The sequence below is a fragment of the Mytilus edulis genome, chromosome 5 (genome assembly GCF_963676685.1).
Source record: "Mytilus edulis chromosome 5, xbMytEdul2.2, whole genome shotgun sequence".
Taxonomy (NCBI): domain Eukaryota; kingdom Metazoa; phylum Mollusca; class Bivalvia; order Mytilida; family Mytilidae; genus Mytilus; species Mytilus edulis.
Genome location: NC_092348.1, coordinates 66,868,114 through 66,885,752, shown reverse-complemented (window position 1 = coordinate 66,885,752; position 17,639 = coordinate 66,868,114). Strand labels below are relative to the sequence as shown.

Sequence of the window (17,639 nt, the reverse complement as noted above, 5' to 3'; positions counted from 1 at the left end):
CAACCGTTCAGGGTTCAACCTCTGCGGTCGTATAAAGCTACGCCCTGCAGAGCATCTGGTTTTATTTGATGGTCTTAAAAAATATTTTGGAACTTTAAGGTTACATAGTTACCAAAGCAGATAACCAGTAAATAACAGTGTAAAAATTGGGTTGTTTACTTCCGGGGATGGTTATGCTTCATGATACATGTACTTGTAAATTCAATCAATTGCATGCAGTGACACAGGATCCAGGTATTGGTCTAGTTAGTTCACTGTTTAATGATAATTTTATTTATAAATTTAAAAAAGGGTGTTATTGCATTTAAATGGTTCCAGGGTTGTTGTTGGAATTTAAATTTCATAGAATAGAAAAGCAGAGGATATGGGGGTATCCATCCATGACAAAAAATCACTCCATGCACAAGAAAAAAACACCAAAAAAACATCAAAGGTACAGTGCTTTTATTGCGGTTCTTCATCACAGAGTCACATTGTGGCCTACTATACAGATAAGAAAAAACCTGATAGTTTAAGACAGCCCACAGCACTGGCTTAAGTGGAATTCTTTGCAAAGATAATTGTATGCATGATTTTCAGCAGTATTAAGGTTAGTGTCAATGTCCTGGTTGAGGAAATCCTTGCAAAGTTTCGTCCATCTTAATTAAGTATGGACAATTTTCAAATTAATATAAAGATAAGAAGATGTGGTATAATTGCCAATAAGACAACTCTCCACCAAAAATGAAAATCCAAATGACATAGAATTAAGCATCTGAAAACAAGACAACAACCAGAAACAAAACAAATATAATTATAGTGTGGTTTATGACTTAAATATCATGAAGGCTAAAACGGAAGTTAACAAACATTTCTGTTTACTGGTTTTAGCCCATACTGAATCGCTCGGGATACTTGCTCTGAATACAAGAAAGTGGTAGTGACAGACTGCACAAGTTGGTCAGTGTGACAGGCATCACAAGATAGTGGGTGCTACAGACCGCAAACGTTAGTCAGTGTGACAGGCATCACAAGATAATTGGTTCTACCGACCACAAAAGTTGGTCAGTGTGACAGGCATCACAAGATAATTGGTTCTACCGACCACAAAAGTTGGTCAGTGTGACAGGCATCACAAGATAATTGGTGCTACCGACCGCATAAGTTGGTCATTGTGACAGGCATCACAAGATAATTGGTGCTACAGACTGCAAAAGTTGGTCAGTGTGACAGGCATCACATTATAGTCAGTGTGACAGCCTATATCATAGGCACTGGCTACTGACTTATATGGAAATGTAACTATAATAAAAAAAAACATTGTTATATTGGAGACTAATTGCCGGAATACATGGTAGGGTAAGGAACCGATTGATGTATTAATGATATTTGTGTCTACAGTTGCATTGCATTGTCGATACATTAAAGACTGCAATGTACGCTAGATATATTGAACTTAAAGCCAGTGGCGGATCCAGAAATTTTCATAAGTGGGGGCCCACCGACTGCCCAAGAGGGGCCCTCTCCAGTCACGCTTCAGTGATTCTCTATTTGAGCAACCAATTTTTTTTCCAAAAAAGGGGAGGCCCGGTCTCCCTGCCCCCCCCTAAATCCGCCTCTGAAAGCTTCTATAGTTTTGTTGCTTAATTCTTTGATATGTACTTGGTAAAATTAGTAATGATGATAATGATAATATTCAACAAATAATGTTTAAATATTTCTAAGCATTAATTGATTTGATGTTCTTAAAGATACTAAAATGTTAAGAACGCGGGCTGAGAAAAGTGTTCACTGTTATGTATTTACTGGTTTGTGAAGGCTGCCACTTGGAGTGGTTTCACACTTAAAAAAAAGGTAGACTAAAACATGCTACAAAAAAAACCATACTGGATTTGAGGAAACTTGGCATTGAAAATAAAATTAAAAAAATTGTATGCAATTTGTAAATAGATAAAAATCAGATTTTTCGAGTTTTGTTTTGTAAATACATGTTACTATTCCCATCTTATTTTGCCGTGCAGTAGTGTAACAATAACGCAATGTAAACGTAGACACAAATATTATTGTTACATTCGTACCTAATCGGTTCCGGCAATTAGTTTCCAATGTAATTTTTGTTATTGCCAGTGCCTTCAATATACGAACGTTTGTCTGTTAGTATTGATATCATAGTTATCAATATCAGTGGACAGCTGGGTATACATGTAGAACACATCTTTCAAAAATCAGTTCAGTATACACAAAAGATCATAACGATATACAAATATAACACATAAACTTATTTGATATGTAAACGGTATTATTACAATGCAACTCTATAGGTAGACAATTAACTTTCAAGTCTGCCTCATGTATTGATATCATCGAAAGTCTGTAATGAAACTGTACCAATTAAGGCAAAAACTGCATCATATATTTATTTTAACAAAGGTATTATACCCAATAACTGCATCAACATCACCAACATTAAAAGACTGATATAAACAACAGTACTGTATTTTGTATGTAAATGATGTGCAAAATGAATTTCTGAAACACAAAATAGCACAAGCAACCTCGGTTGTAGCGCTTCCAGTGTAGAGCGAGTCTACATAAGACTTAAGTTTAATGTTAGGCCAATCCAATATATACATTTGAGAGTTCAGGGCTATTGTTGGCGATTTCAGAGTGTTTGAAACGGTTGTATCCAATGCAGGGATGTTGGATGTAACTGCACTTTCTGTAACAACCTTAGATGCGTCTTTTGTTTGTGTTTCTGTCTTGATCGTTGGTGCTGGAATAGGGTCTGGAGCTGGAGGTGGGTCTCCACCACTTGGTAAACTAGGATTAGAGTCACCATCAAATCCTTGGGATGTAAGATTTAGCTTTGATGCCACTAAAATTATAATCAGACATTATTTTGATTAGCTGCTTATTTTTGCAAAGAAACTATAAAAATGCATTGATTTGAATAGCCTTTATAATTTATTTTCCATAGATATGAATATTTTGATTTTTACCAAAGAAACAACTATAGTATGAGTGAAATCGCTAGAATGTTCTTAATATGATAGTCATATATTTAAAAAAAAAAAAAAAAAAAAAAAAAAAAAAAAAAAATTATATAAGATATCTTATATAAAAAATTGTTTATAAGATATCTCATATACTTTATAAGATATCTTATAAACTTTAGAAAATATCTTATAAGGTATATAAGATATCATATAAACTTTATGAGATATCTTATATAACATTAAAGATATCTTATATAACATTAAAGATATCTCATATAACATTAAAGATATCTTATAAAAATGAAATTATATTAGATATATATCTTATATATTATAGGAGATATCTTGAAATTTGAAGAAATAGTAGAACGGCTTGTCATACGGGTTCCATGAAAATTAGACTGCAACCCATAAAAAGGCCATATAGTGGTTACCATCATAAGACGTATATTGTGTACCCAGATGTAGAAAATATGAGACCAACAAGAGTATGCAGAAAATGAAGATAAATTAGTAAAACTTTAAATAAAATTACATCCAAACATAAGACTTACCGTATAGAACAACAGCCGTTATCCTGCAAAATTTATGTTAACTCCTGGGCTGTCGAAAGTTTAAAGTACTTTGAAATTTTGTCCTGTAACTCTGTATTTATATTTAGATTGGCGTCATTTTTTTTGGAACTTAACTTGAGATTTAAAATATTCTTGGTCGACTTCTTAGGTGTTTTTAAGTGCGTTCAATCATCGATTAAAAGGTCTTCCCTAATATACAAGACTATTACATTAGTTTTTGCTTTCAACAAATACAAAAAACTACGGAATTAACTATAGCAGCCGAACTGTATATAGAAGTAAATGCAAATGATGACATTTATCATAGGTTTTCTGTAAAATGCGAAACGGAATAACAACGGAACGGAGTAAACATAACAAACCATAACGAAACGACACAGAACAAAACGAAACACAATGAAACGAACAAAATTGATATGATCAATAAGACAAAAGGCAGACGTATTTAAGCCGAGAAAAAGATTTAAAAATCATATTTAGTCCTCAAAGCGCAGAACCCAACAAGAAGAAACACTTTGATCATCAAAATTAGAAAAAACAAGAAAAAAATGAATTCCAACCATTATAATTGCAAAAAAATAAAATGAGAAAGAGGCTGATGATTTGGAGACCTGCTCAGTGATTATATTTCAACTGTATGTGCATGTGGTTCTTTTTGCATGTTTGCATTATTGATTTAGTCCTTGATGAAGCACCTGTCATTATTGAGTATTTTGATTGATTATATAGGAAATCACCGACTCGAGCGGGCCCCCCTTAGGTCAGTCAGCCCCCCTTATGAAAAGTTCTGGATCCGCCAATGATATTGTTGCGTATGCGTTGGTTTGTCTCTTTGCGGGAGAGCTGGCATATCACTTATACTATTGCCTGTTCCAATTTATGATTTATAAGTTTTTTACTGAACTTTTGATATTAATTAAAACTTGGTCAAATCCGTAATAAGCTACCTACATGTTTTAAAAGTTAACATTATAAATCAGTTTATGTATAAGTTGATGTTACCAAACTACAATGGTTGCTTTTTGTCGTATTTGTATTTTGTTTATTGTTTGAGCATGCATTAAGCGTAGAAGAGGGCGTTGAGTATTCATAGACTATGGGTTTTGCTCAGAGTTTATCATACGATGACGAAAAGTGCAAAATTAATGACAACTACATAATCCCGTAAACTGATAATACAAATAACGAATATCCTATATGCTTCTATCCGCGATTATACTCGCATCAATATTTTGGAGCCCCCATTAAAAAGTGTTAATTTCTTTCCGTTTCGTCATATTTCGTTTTGATTGTTTCGTTCCTGCGTTCCATTTTTTATTCCGTTTCGCAGTTTACAGGTACCCCTTGTCATACCAAATATTTATTATACATGTACATACAATCTTTCTATTTATATAAAGTTTCTCCATGAGAAATGAAAACACTTCCTTACACAATACCGATACCAATAGTATATTTTAATACCTGTTACCTATTTCCTTTATCTGTACGTTCCGCGTCTGACAGGCGCACCACCAAACGGTGTATTTAGGATTTTGCTATATACACGGGTCATAATCACAGGGTTGACACAACTAAATTCAATCATTGCCAAGTTGTTCCCTATTGTTGTATTTTAATCAGTAAGACTATCTAAGATAACAATACGAATATTAAAAATTTGGACCTAAAATAAGGCGTATAGGTACAGTTTTCAATTTGTTATCGGGCATGATGTAAAACAGCGAATCAACGAATTCAATTTTATTTATAACTAATATAGGACAATGCTGTTGATTAAAAAATACTCCATTCCGGGACCTTTTGTTTTCCACATAATTAATATTACCAATAATTGATAAGCGCTATGTCGACGGGCTCAAACAGAAAGATTTGAAAGCAGAGAAAACTGTGTATCTTATTATCGGCATGAATTTATCAGATGACAATACCAATACTAAAATAAGGATTACGCATAGTTATATACTTATATTCAGTCACGTACCCGCGATATCACGGGTGTGTTCTAGTAATATCAATTAGAACACATCCAACATCCAACGGATTTAGTGAAACGACGTCATTAACTGTCAGAGAATAACATAACCTTTGTGCAATGAATTTGAATGTCCTTTTGGTAACGTACGACTCTCTCTTGTGGCCATTTTAGATTAACCTATCTGACTAAAACCACTTGTGTTTTTTTTAATAAATTTCCGGTCCGAATGGTCTTATAACAGTCATTGACACAAATGAAATATCGATTGAAAATTGTCCTAATGCAGATTTTAAAAAAAACCCGAATCATGTTATTTCACTAGTTAATTTTCTATTCCACCGTATCAGGAAGTCGACCTGGCCTTAAAAGTTTTCTACCACGGTTTCAAACGACTACGCATAATATAGAAATAGCAAAAGAATAAACGAAAAATAGATATAAAAAGTAAAATCACAAAAATACTGAACTCCGAGGAAAATTCAAAACGGAAAGTCCCTAATCAAACGGGAAATTCAAATAATAAAACAAATCAAACGAATGAACAACAACTGTCATATTCCTGACTTGGTATAGGCAATTTCAAATGTAGAATATGGTGGATTGTACCTGGTTTTATAGCGCTAAACATCTCGCTTGTATGACAGTCGCATCAAATTCCATTACATTGACAACGATGCGTGAAATGTCACACATATGGGTACAACAACACCACGAGCCCCACCTAAAACTAGGATTGATCTCAGGTTCTCCGGAAGGGCATGCAGGCCCCGCTGCACATTTGGCACACGTGGTGTTGATCATGTTATTACAAACCCGGTAAATAGTCTAACTCGGTAGGTCACATTCGTGAAAAGAGAACGGGATTGTAGCTACAACATAAGGAACATATCCGATATCATATTGCATAACGGGCAACCAACTGGTGATGGCGTCCGTAAAGTATACGAAGTGATGATTTCAACTTCATTATTTGGAAAGCAACCAACGACCCCCCCCCCCCCCCAAAAAAAAAAGGCTCCTGACTTCGGACAGTCACGACTTAGTATATCAAGGTTTATGTATTGTCAATCACGAATATAAAGAAAAAGGGTATTGAAAGAAAAGACAAAGAGACATCATTCGATCGAACCGTTTAAAAAATTACAAAAACGATTTTAAAATAAACATTGTACCAATGACAGTATGAAAAGTGGTTGAGATGGGTAAATCTTAAATAAAACTATAAAAATTCAACCATAATATTAACTTACCATATAGAATAATAGTCATTATCATGCAGAAATTCATAATTATAAAGATCTCAAACTTTAAGATGTTAACGGTTTGTCTATAATTTTACGAAAATGGATGGCTCTTTTGGAACCAAACCTCAGTGTTGATATATATATTCTTGGTCGTGACAGGCTTCTTATGAGATTTTAAGTGCATTCTATTATTGAAAGAAAGTTGTTTTACTTTCCTAGACACAACTGTTCGTGACATTAGATTGGTTTTTCAACATAAAAGAAAACATAGTCGATTCCTTTACTATAGAAATAAATGCAAATGAAGACACTTATTGAATATATGCATGCATGCATATATACTCGGTATATACCAGCTTGTTGGAAAATGTCTGCGTGGGAAATTAATTTCCTTATTTTAAACCTTCTTAATTAGTTTGACAACAAATAAACTGAGGAATGTATACATGTTCTTCTGTTTTCAAATTGAAAGGTATATGCACATCTCTGAGCAAGATCTTCAGTTGAAAACGGAAGCATGCCAATACTTATAGAAAATGAATTTTTACACAACGTAAAAGTTGATTTCAATAGAAATAACACTAGTCATGATTAATAATTCTGTTTGTAACAAGGTTTCAAAAGGCGGTTATTAAGACAGTTATACGACAAATATTATAAATTTCTAAGAAATCCATGTTACTTGTAAAAAAAAAAGATGATTGCGACTCTGTTTCAAAATAACAAGCTTTTTAAAGACTTATAAATTGATAGGTTATTTAGAACGAAACTTAAAAAGAAGAAAAAACTATGGGTCCATTTGCTTGTTTTTGAGACATTAGCCGTTAAAAAGTTGGCGGGAAATGATCCCACTATATGTTTCCTATAATTAACATTAGCAGCATTTTACTTTCAAAAACTATGAAAAAATAATATGGATTTTATAAGATTTTCAAATATGATTTTTAAACTATCGGTTATAAAATTATGAAAAGAAAGGTAGGGCTCAGTGGACAAAGTTTGTAATGGGTAACAGATTGATAAAACTAGAGGATACCGAATATCTGATAAAAATTCCACAAAAGGAGCGAACATTCTTAACAACTCATAATATAAAACTTTTTAAGTTTAACAGTTGGAGTGCAGTGCCAAGCATCAAACTCGGAAACATAATTTTTCAACTTTAATAAAGGGGCACTAGCTGTCAAATTCATATTCGCCAATTTGACTCAAATTCTCATATCTTATTTATAACAATGTAAAACAGTTATCCAAACTATCAAAGTATAAAAATAAACAATTTACAGGCCATGGTCTCAATAAGATATAATGATTAAAAAACAGTTATTTTGATACTTTATTAAAGAAATCTATCATCACACTGGCAAATATATAATTTTAAAGCATTACCATCAATCAATTAGGAAAAATATCACAATTAGGAGTAAAAATTACCTCCTTTGATTTTCATGAATGTTACCAATGAAATGTTCTGAATAAAGGCAACAAAAATATTCCGCTCTTCAAAAGTTACAAATCGACTGAGAGAAAATAAATCAGGACTACAAACCAAAACCGAGGGAAACACATCAACTATAAGAGGAAAACAACGGAACAACAGACACACTGAAGTGTAATAAAAACAAACGCCAATGCATTATACATAGAAACGAACTATTTGATAACAACTTCCATATTCCTGACTTAATAAACTTAGGATTGATTTGAAACATAATTTGTGCTTAATTTGACAGATTGAATTCCTGTTTATAAGGTCAAGGCCGTCAGTAGTTATAAACGCAAAGATATACAGATCGAGGCTGAGAACATGTCAATGGTGTATGGATAGATACACCATGAATTGTACTAGAGTAAGACCAACACAATGACAAAATGATTTCATAAAATGTATTAAAAGGAGCAAGTGCTACAAAACTTCGATTCAATCCTATCATGTATAACTATTGCAATTGAATAAGTTTGCAATCAACAATAATTAAAATATATTATATTATGGTTATTTTTTATAACATGGTATTCAGAATTAAGAGTATAGCTAATTTTGATGGTCTATATGTGCATTAGTTTCTTTTTTTTAAATTAAAGACTTCGTGTACTGCACGGTGCCTTATACTAAGTTAAAAATAACTTGTTTTTCTTTTGTCGTTTCGGAACTGAAAATTATTTTCTACGCAAATGTAAGACACGTGTTTTAAGTGCAAAATTGATAGGCTAGGAAGATAAGTACATATTACGTTAGGAAAAGCCACGCGAAACAATACTTTTGTATCAAATAATACTGTCCTAATACTTTTAGTTTAATTCATGCATGGCAGGGCCGTAACTAGTCCCTTTTAATACTGAGGCAAAATATATTCGCCGAGCGTAGCGAGGCGAAATTTTTTTGGCGAGGGGTCTAGGGGCCGCTGAAGGCCCCCAGAAGCTCTGAGAAAAATAACACAAAATCGTGCATTCTGAGCGTTTCCCGGACTCTTTCTTACATAGAAACGCAAATAATTTTTAGCTATTTTTTCGCCAATATTCTGGTCTTAAAGCAAAAACATAGATTCATTATTATTTAAGACTTTAAAGTTTAAGGGAAATTCAAAACATTAAAAGACCGATATGTAGGATATAGCAAAAATCGTAATTCTCATAATCTTTAATACCGGATCTGTCTGTCTGTCTGTTCTTGTCTTGTATTGTGCTGACTTGAGAACTTTTATGACTAGATTTAAATATAGTGACAGTCATTAGTGCAGTAATACACGTTAAATACTAGTACTGCTCAAGTCGACACTAGGGACCGTATTGACCTTGTTTTATGGTTAATGATTCTTTCATTATTGAAGACCCTCCAGTAACTATCAAGATGAAGAACAGGAATAAAAACTTTGACCATTGATCATTTGTAATTTTTTTTCTATACATTGACATTGTGTGCGATTAGCTCCCGTGCACGTGTACTTCATATTCCTTTATTTTCTGTTAAAGGGTCTAAACACGACTTAAAGCAAATTTAACCCTTGAATGTAAAAGGTCATATGGCAATACATTGATGTTTTTTTTCAACAAATGATTTGATACTGGGAAATTGGTGGTCTTACTTTAATTTAAACCATGTCAGCTATCTAGTTTTATCCACAGGCGCTTGGGTATTGCAGTTATTTTTTTTGTTGTTGTTGTTGATTAAGATATTCAATGTTCTATATTTATAATACATATCTATCACTTCTGTGCCTATCTCACCTAGAGAAAATACCTAATTTTGCAATCCACACTAAGAAAAATTGGGTATATACAAGAAAGGCAGTTTCGTATTCTTTGATATCAAGTTCAATTCTCCATGCAGAAACGACCACTGTTTTCTGTGTCCAGTAGCATCGTATATTCTTAAAATATTTTCTTGCATAATGCCTGGACATCGGTGGACATGCAACATTACACAGTGTGACACGTTTAAAAAAAACCCCACTAATACTAGTCATTAAGTAGGACAATAAATGAACAAAAGACAAACCCGGAACACAGAATTAAGTACAAACAATAGACCAAGAAAAGTAAAATAGAAAGATGGATTACGAAAAAAAAATGCAGGGGCGACATCAGAGAGTGAAGAGAACTTGCTTCTTGCAAGACACTTTCAGTGAAAACAATTTGATATGAAGACAATCATATGAAGACAATATTTTGTTTTATTTGGTTTTTTTTTTTAAATTTGAAACATGAGGCAATATTTGCCTCAATGTAGTTACGGCCCTGCATGGTTTCGTTAAAAAAAAACTAATTTTCTGAAGTCTTTGTCTCAAAAAGACTATTGTCGCCCACGAGGAAATTAAGGAAGATGTGATGCAAAATTTATTTCGGTTCTTGCAAGCACATGCATGCTTCTGATGTTTTGACTTGTTGTAGTCCTCTAGATTTTTGTCCCATCTAATAAAATTGGTTCTGTTTATTTCACATTGTATCGCACCCTACGAAACCTCAGAGAATTTTTTGCTAGGGTTCTTAGTTTTCGAATTCATGTGCATCGTTTTACCCATTTATATATTTTATTCAACAAATATAAAGTACAAAAATTTCAAAAGGAAAATTAACACTGCATGGACTCGTTATAATGTATCAGCAACTCGTATATTAGAGAACGTGCAGTGGTATACTGACTGTTTTCTTATTTGTTTGATATCATGTTATGAATAAAAAGTATATGTAAATTGTGGTTTTATCTGTACCAAAAATGAGTGGTGAGAACATGGAATACACTACCCGAAATTATAGTGACATCGCCAACCACAAATACATTTAAGAATAGACTAGACAAATACTGGAATAACCAAACAATGATGTACGAAGACTATAAATCAATAATCACCGGAAGTGAAGAAGATTTAGATATAGAGACTGATGAAGAGGAACTTTAGTTCCTGTATCAGTAAAAGAACCTAAATAAACCTAAGTAAGTAAAAATAATTGTTGCAGGTAGAGTCGGTCGGTGAGCGAATAGATTATGATCGTTGCTGCCTTATTTCAATTTAAAACGTTAACATTGTTTTTTGTTTAATGAATGAACACGTTTACAACATTCTGAACATATGCACAGCCCTATCAACTAAAGTTCAAAGTAATGGTTGCATGATTACGGATTAACATCAGGATTTATTGACTTGCAAGCCAAACATACATCAGCGATATTTGTTTATATGAGGCAAAGTCCTTGTACTGATAATGTAAAACTATAAAAGGAATAACTACATCACATATTTATTTTAATAAAGGTATTATAACCAGCAACTACATCAACATCACTAACATTAAAAGATTGATATAAACAACAGTACTGCTTTTTGTATGTAAATGATGTGCACAATGAATTTCTGAAACACAACACCGCACAATCTACCACATTTGTAGAATTTTCTGTATAGAGCGGGGATACACTAGGCTTTAGTTTAATATTAGGCCAAGCCAAGTCATAAATCGCCAACTGTAAGTTTTGACCTATTGGTGACGATATCATACTGGGTGGAACAGTTGTATCCAACTTAATAATGTCTTGGTTAGTTGCACTTTCTATCACTGCCGTGGATACGTCTTGTGTTTGAGTTTTCTCAGTGACAAATTGTGTTTGTGTTTTGTCAGTGACCGGTTGTGTTAGTGTTTTGACAGTGACCGCTTGTGTTTTAGTTTTGTCAGTGACCGATTGTGTTTGAGTTTTGTCAGTGACCGATTGTGTTTGTGTTTTATCAGTGACCGATTGTGTTTTCTGAGAGATCGGTTGTGTTTGTGTTTTCTCAATAATCTGTTGCGTTTGTGTTTTATCAATGACCGATTGTGTTTGTGATTTATCAGTGACCGATTGTGTTTGTGTTTTGTCAGTGACCGATTTTGTTTGTGTTTTGTCAGTGAATTGTTGTGTTTGTGTTTTGTCAGTGACCGATTGTGTTTGTGTTTTGTCAGTGACCGATTGTGTTTGAGTTTTCTCAGTGACTGGATGTGTTTGTGTTTTGTAAGTGACTGGTTGTGTTCCTGATTTCTCAGTAACCGGTTGTGTTTGTGATTTCTCAGTGACCGGTTGTGTTTGTCTTTGCTCAGTAACCGGTTGTGTTTGTCTTTGGTCAGTGACTGGATGTGGTTCTGTGTTCTCAGTGACTGGTTGTGCTTGAACAGAATCTTGATCAGGTAGACCAAGGCCAGCTCCGCCAAAATTACAGATTACAATATCCGACTTTAATGCCACTGAAATTTAAAATAAAACATTGTTTTGATTAAACCATGTAACTGTTGTGACTGTGTGACTTCAATTAAATTTGCAATTCATTCGATTCACTTATTAAAATGCAACGATTTGACTGAATTGGGTAAATTGCTAGTTTTCTGCAAGTGTATAATTAACTAGATTAGGAAAGTTTGGTGTTTTCTCTCAAATTGCATGAATATTGGCGTACAGGTCAATTCTGGCACATCATTGTATTTAATCTACATTTATTATCAGTTAAGGGAGGTTAAAGGTTGAATAAGCTAAACTGTACGTAGTTACTGTGTACTGATTTTTTCCTTTTTTTTACCATGACGTTGTTGGGTTTTTTTCGACTATCAGATGAAAATAAGAAGATGTTTTATTGTCAATGAGACAACTCTACACGAGAGACTAAAATGATAGCATTATTAACAACGGTTACCAAAGGTTATCGTACAACCTTCAACAATGATCAAAGTCCATATCGCAAAGTCCGCTATAAAAGGTCCCGAAATGACAAATGTAGATCAATTCAAACAAGAAAACTAACGACCTAATTTATATACAAAATAATGTACGAAAAATAAATATGTTACACATGAACAAACAATAATCACTGAATAACAGGTTTCATACACAGAACATGGTGGGGTTAAACTAGTCTGAAGTCACTAACCCATCTCTAAAATGGGACACTGGTGCTGAGCACTGGTGTACCAGTTCATTAAAGGAATAACTTGAAGTAAAAAAAGTATGTTGAAAAAGGATAAACTCATCAGAAATAGAGACACCAATCCTTCAAATCATTAACAAAATCACAAAAATGAATTTAAAAAAAAAAACATTTTACAAATGACAGTATGAAGAGCGGTTAATATGAGTAAATCTTAAATAAAACTAAAAATACAAACAAAATATAAACTTACCATATAGAATAATAGCCATTATCATGCAGAAATTCATAATTATATAGAATTTTTAGATGTTGAAGGTATGACATACAATATAATTTTACGTATATGGATGCCTCTTTCGGAACCAAACCTCAGATTTTATAATTATATATTCTTGGTCAACTCAGTCTCTGATCGTTAGGTTTGGTTCTTTGCATTTTATTATTGATAGAAAGTGGTTGTACTTCCCTAGACACAACTGTTACATTAGATTGATCTTACAACACAAAAGAAAACATAGTCGATTCCTTTACTATAGAAATAAATGCAAATGAAGACACTTATGGAAGATATGCATGCATGCATATATACTCGGTATATACCAGCTTGTTGGAATATGTCTGCGTGGGAAATTAATTTCCTTATTTGAATAAAATTGAGAATGGAAATGGGGAATGTGTCAAAGAGACAACAACCCGACCAAATAAAAAACAACAGCAGAGGGTCACCAACAGGTCTTCAATGTAGCGAGAAGAAAAGAAAAAAGGGCTTAGTGGACAAAAGCCGGTAAAAGGTAATGCACAAATACCGGTATACACTACAAGTCGAGGAAGAGAACATGTCAATGTTATATGAAAAGATACGCCATGATTTGTACTAGATATACTTGAGGACAAAATTGATATGATAAAATGTATTTAAAGGATCAGCTGCTATAACCCTTTTGTTAAATACTATCAAATAACTATTGCACGCGTTTAAACTCTGTCGATTCCGTTCGTCCGTCTAACAAGGAGGAGAGTTACTATACGGATTCTACCGTGGACTGTTGATTTGTAACTATTGATTCTTGACAAGTTCAGAGTAAAGGGTGCATGAATACGGTATTCAAATGAGGTTGAATTATTGACTTGCAGGCCAATAATACATCAGCGATGTTAATTATCTTATTTTGACAAAATTAAACCGAAATGACTGTAAATATCAAAATATTATGTTAGGGGACGACCATTTGATATTGAAGGGGAAGGGGGGGGGGGCAGGGGGGTTTGTTTTGGGTCGGGTATTTATTTTTGTAAACTAAGAGGACAGTACTATTGAAGCAAGATTTTTCAATTTCATTAAAGCAAGGGGCTGATCATTTATTTTCACAACTATATTTATAATATTCGAAAACATACAATTTTAAAATTATTTGTTTATTATAAATAATACATGTATAGAAAAGACATTATGTGCCATTTATTCAGAATTAATCATCATCCTCTGCAGAAATGAATCTTCTATATTCCGAACTGCATATACATGTATTGCATACATACACAGTATTAACGTGTGGTTGTATCTAGACTTTTTTTAGAAGTATTGGCAAACATTTTTTTGAAGGGTTTTGGAGTTCTGTTTTAATATTTTTTTTGACAATAGTTTGGTCTCAAAAGCAAAATGTATAGATTCAGTAAGACTTGAGTTTCTAGGGACAACATCAAATGACAAATATGCATGATAAAGCAAAAATATAATTCACATAGTTTAGTCTGTGGATTCTGTTTCTTTTTAAACCCATAATCAAATTAATAACAAAATTACTAAATTACAAAAGGAATGCCATACTAACAGAATTCAGAAGGGCAATCAATGAACAAAAGACAAATAAATAAGAAACATTGATCCCGAAAAATCATGGGCTACGTTTGAGGGAGAAAAAAACTTGCTTCTTGCAAGGCACTCGCCGAGAACATAATTTGCTATGGAGACAAGCGTTTGGGTTTTGAAATTTCCTACATTTTAAGACATTTCAAGTATATTTAAATAATATCTATACTTTTATTGTTTCCTGATTTTTTAATTTTTGAAAAAAGATGAATTTATGAAGAATCTGGTGCCATCTCATACTCTCGATTAGACCTGCTGAGTTATTTATTTTCAATACATTGCAAGTGAGGTAATTAATTTTCCAACTATAACAGAACAAACCATTTATTTTTTGTGATTATCAAGACTGAGTTGTTTGTTTTCAAAATCCTCCTGCCCCCCCCCCCCCTCGAGAATATCAAATGGTCGTCCCCTTAACATTTTGATATAATAATTGTTTGAATCTAACGAATTCATAGTTAACTATCGTTTAATGTAAGAGTGTGGCATTCAGGGTTGTCACTAGCCTCTTTTAATAGTGAGGCAAAATATATTTGTCGAGCGTAGCGAGGCGAAAATTTTTTGGCAAGGGGTCTGAAGCTCTGAGAAAAATAATACAAAATCGTGCATTCTGAGCGTTTCCAGGACTTTTTTTTTACATTGAAACACAATTAATTTTTAGCTATTTTTTCGACAATATTCTGGTCTCTAAGCTAAAACATAGATTAATTGTAATTTAAGACTTTTAGGTTTCACAGGGACAACATTAAAAGTAGACCGATATGTAGGATAAAGCAAAAATCGTAATTTAAAATCTCATAATCATTAAAACCGGATCTGTCTGTCGATCTGTATTTGTCTTGTATTGTGCTTAGACTTTTTTTTATTTTTTGTTCACTAGATTTAAATATAGTGACAGTGCAGTGTTATAATTATACTAGTATTGAAAAGTTGTCACTAAGGACCATCTTAACCTTGTTTTACGGTATTAATGATGCTTTTATTGTTGAAGACCCTCCAGTAACTATCAAGATGAAGAACAAGAATAAAAACATTGACCATTGATCATTGAGTATTTGTTTCTAAGCATTGACTTTGTGTGAGATTAGGTTCCATGCGCGTTTAATCAATATTCCTTTATTTTCTGTTAAAGGGTCTGAACTTAATGCAAATTTAACCCTCTAATGTAAAAGGTCATATTTCAATGCATTGATGTTTTTATATAGATGACTTGATACGGGAAAATTAGAGGTCTTACTTTCATTTAAACCATGTCAGCTATCTAGTTGGTTTTTTTTAACAAAAAAAGAGCCAGTTTTCTTTGATATCAAGTCCAATTCTCCATGCAGAAACGACTTTTAATTTGCTGTGTCCAGTATAGCATCGTATATTCTTTAAATATTTTCTCACACAATGTCTGGACATCGATGGACATGCAACATTGCAAAACCAAAGGCTTACAAATGAAAATCAACACTCAGACTATAGTCATAAAGTAGGACAATAAATGAACAAAAGACAAACCCGAGACACAGAAGTACAAACAAAAGAAAAACCCGGGACACATAAGTACAAACAATAGACCATTTACTCTGAAAACTAAAAGTAAAATAGAATGGATCAAGAAAACCTGCAGGGGCGACAACAGATAGTAAAGAAAACGTGCTTCTTGCAAGAGACTTTCAGTGAAAACAATTTGATATGAAGACAATATTTTGTTTCATTTTTTTTTTTTTTAAATTTCCAACATGAGGCATTTGCCTCATTTGCCTCAATGTAGTAACGGCCCTGGCATTCTTTTAAAATTGTACACGACACATCGCATGTGATAAACGTTTCCATGCTGATCGGACTTGACTGCGTATTTATACATCATACACAGCCAAACAGACGCTAAACATTGACAATATTTTTCTGATGACCGGAGGAAGACCAAACCTGATCTTTTTTTTTATATTACCCGGTCATCCTTTTTTTTTATCTATTGTACAGAAGATAGATGACTTTCCTACAGAAACAAAGCAGACATCAGTCAAATATTATAGTCTCATAGACACTTTGCCTCTCAATTTATGACAGTTATTGTGTCTGTTTGTACTGATCTGCTTTGCACTTCTTTGTTTTTTATTAGGACACCTGATCTAATGAGCTATAGATGCCTGTCAGAAAATCTTTTCTGTTTTAAAAAAGAGACGAACATATCAACTCTTAAACTTGTTTGATATGTAAACGGTATTACATAATGTAAATTTAGGTATACAATATAGATTCAAATGAGTTTCTTAAGGATGTACTTAGGTGAGGGTTTGGTAAAAATTAGGAAATTAAGAAATTAAAATTGTAACTATAAGTTGCTAGAGCATCGATTAAGGATAAAGATAAGCTAAACATATTGATAGGTCATGGACCTCCTTTTTGAGATATTAGAGATTTAAAATATGGCGGGAAAAGACTGACTCAGACTTTTACTTTATATTTGCATTGGTATCATTTGGGTCTCAAAACAAAAGAAAGAAAATCAAGAATCTTCTAAAATTTTGGTAAATGACCTTTCATGAGCTATTAAGTTATTAAAAAATAAATGGGTGTTATGGGGCAAAATATTTTACACTGTATTGTATGGAAA

General features: G+C 33.1%; 1 protein-coding gene across 1 annotated transcript; it reads right to left on the bottom strand.

Moving 5' to 3' along the window:
• Positions 1–1,180: 1,180 nt before the first annotated feature.
• LOC139525202 (uncharacterized) lies at positions 1,181–13,433 on the bottom strand. Its single transcript, XM_071320393.1, has 4 exons — positions 13,415–13,433; positions 11,645–12,487; positions 2,528–2,854; positions 1,181–1,281 (listed from the first exon to the last, which is right to left on the bottom strand). The coding sequence occupies exons 1-4, from the start codon at positions 13,431–13,433 to the stop codon at positions 1,181–1,183; spliced, it is 1,290 nt and encodes a 429-aa protein (XP_071176494.1).
• Positions 13,434–17,639: the final 4,206 nt, after the last annotated feature.

Excerpts from the sequence above, each read along its gene's own strand:
- LOC139525202 (XM_071320393.1), bottom strand. Across the intron at positions 2,855-11,644 it reads TTCTACAAATGTGGTAGATT|TGGCATCAAAGCTAAATCTT; the intron begins GTGCGGTGTTGT and ends TTATAATTTTAG. Across the intron at positions 1,282-2,527 it reads CGCTACAACCGAGGTTGCTT|TTACATTTCCATATAAGTCA; the intron begins GTGCTATTTTGT and ends TTTTTATTATAG.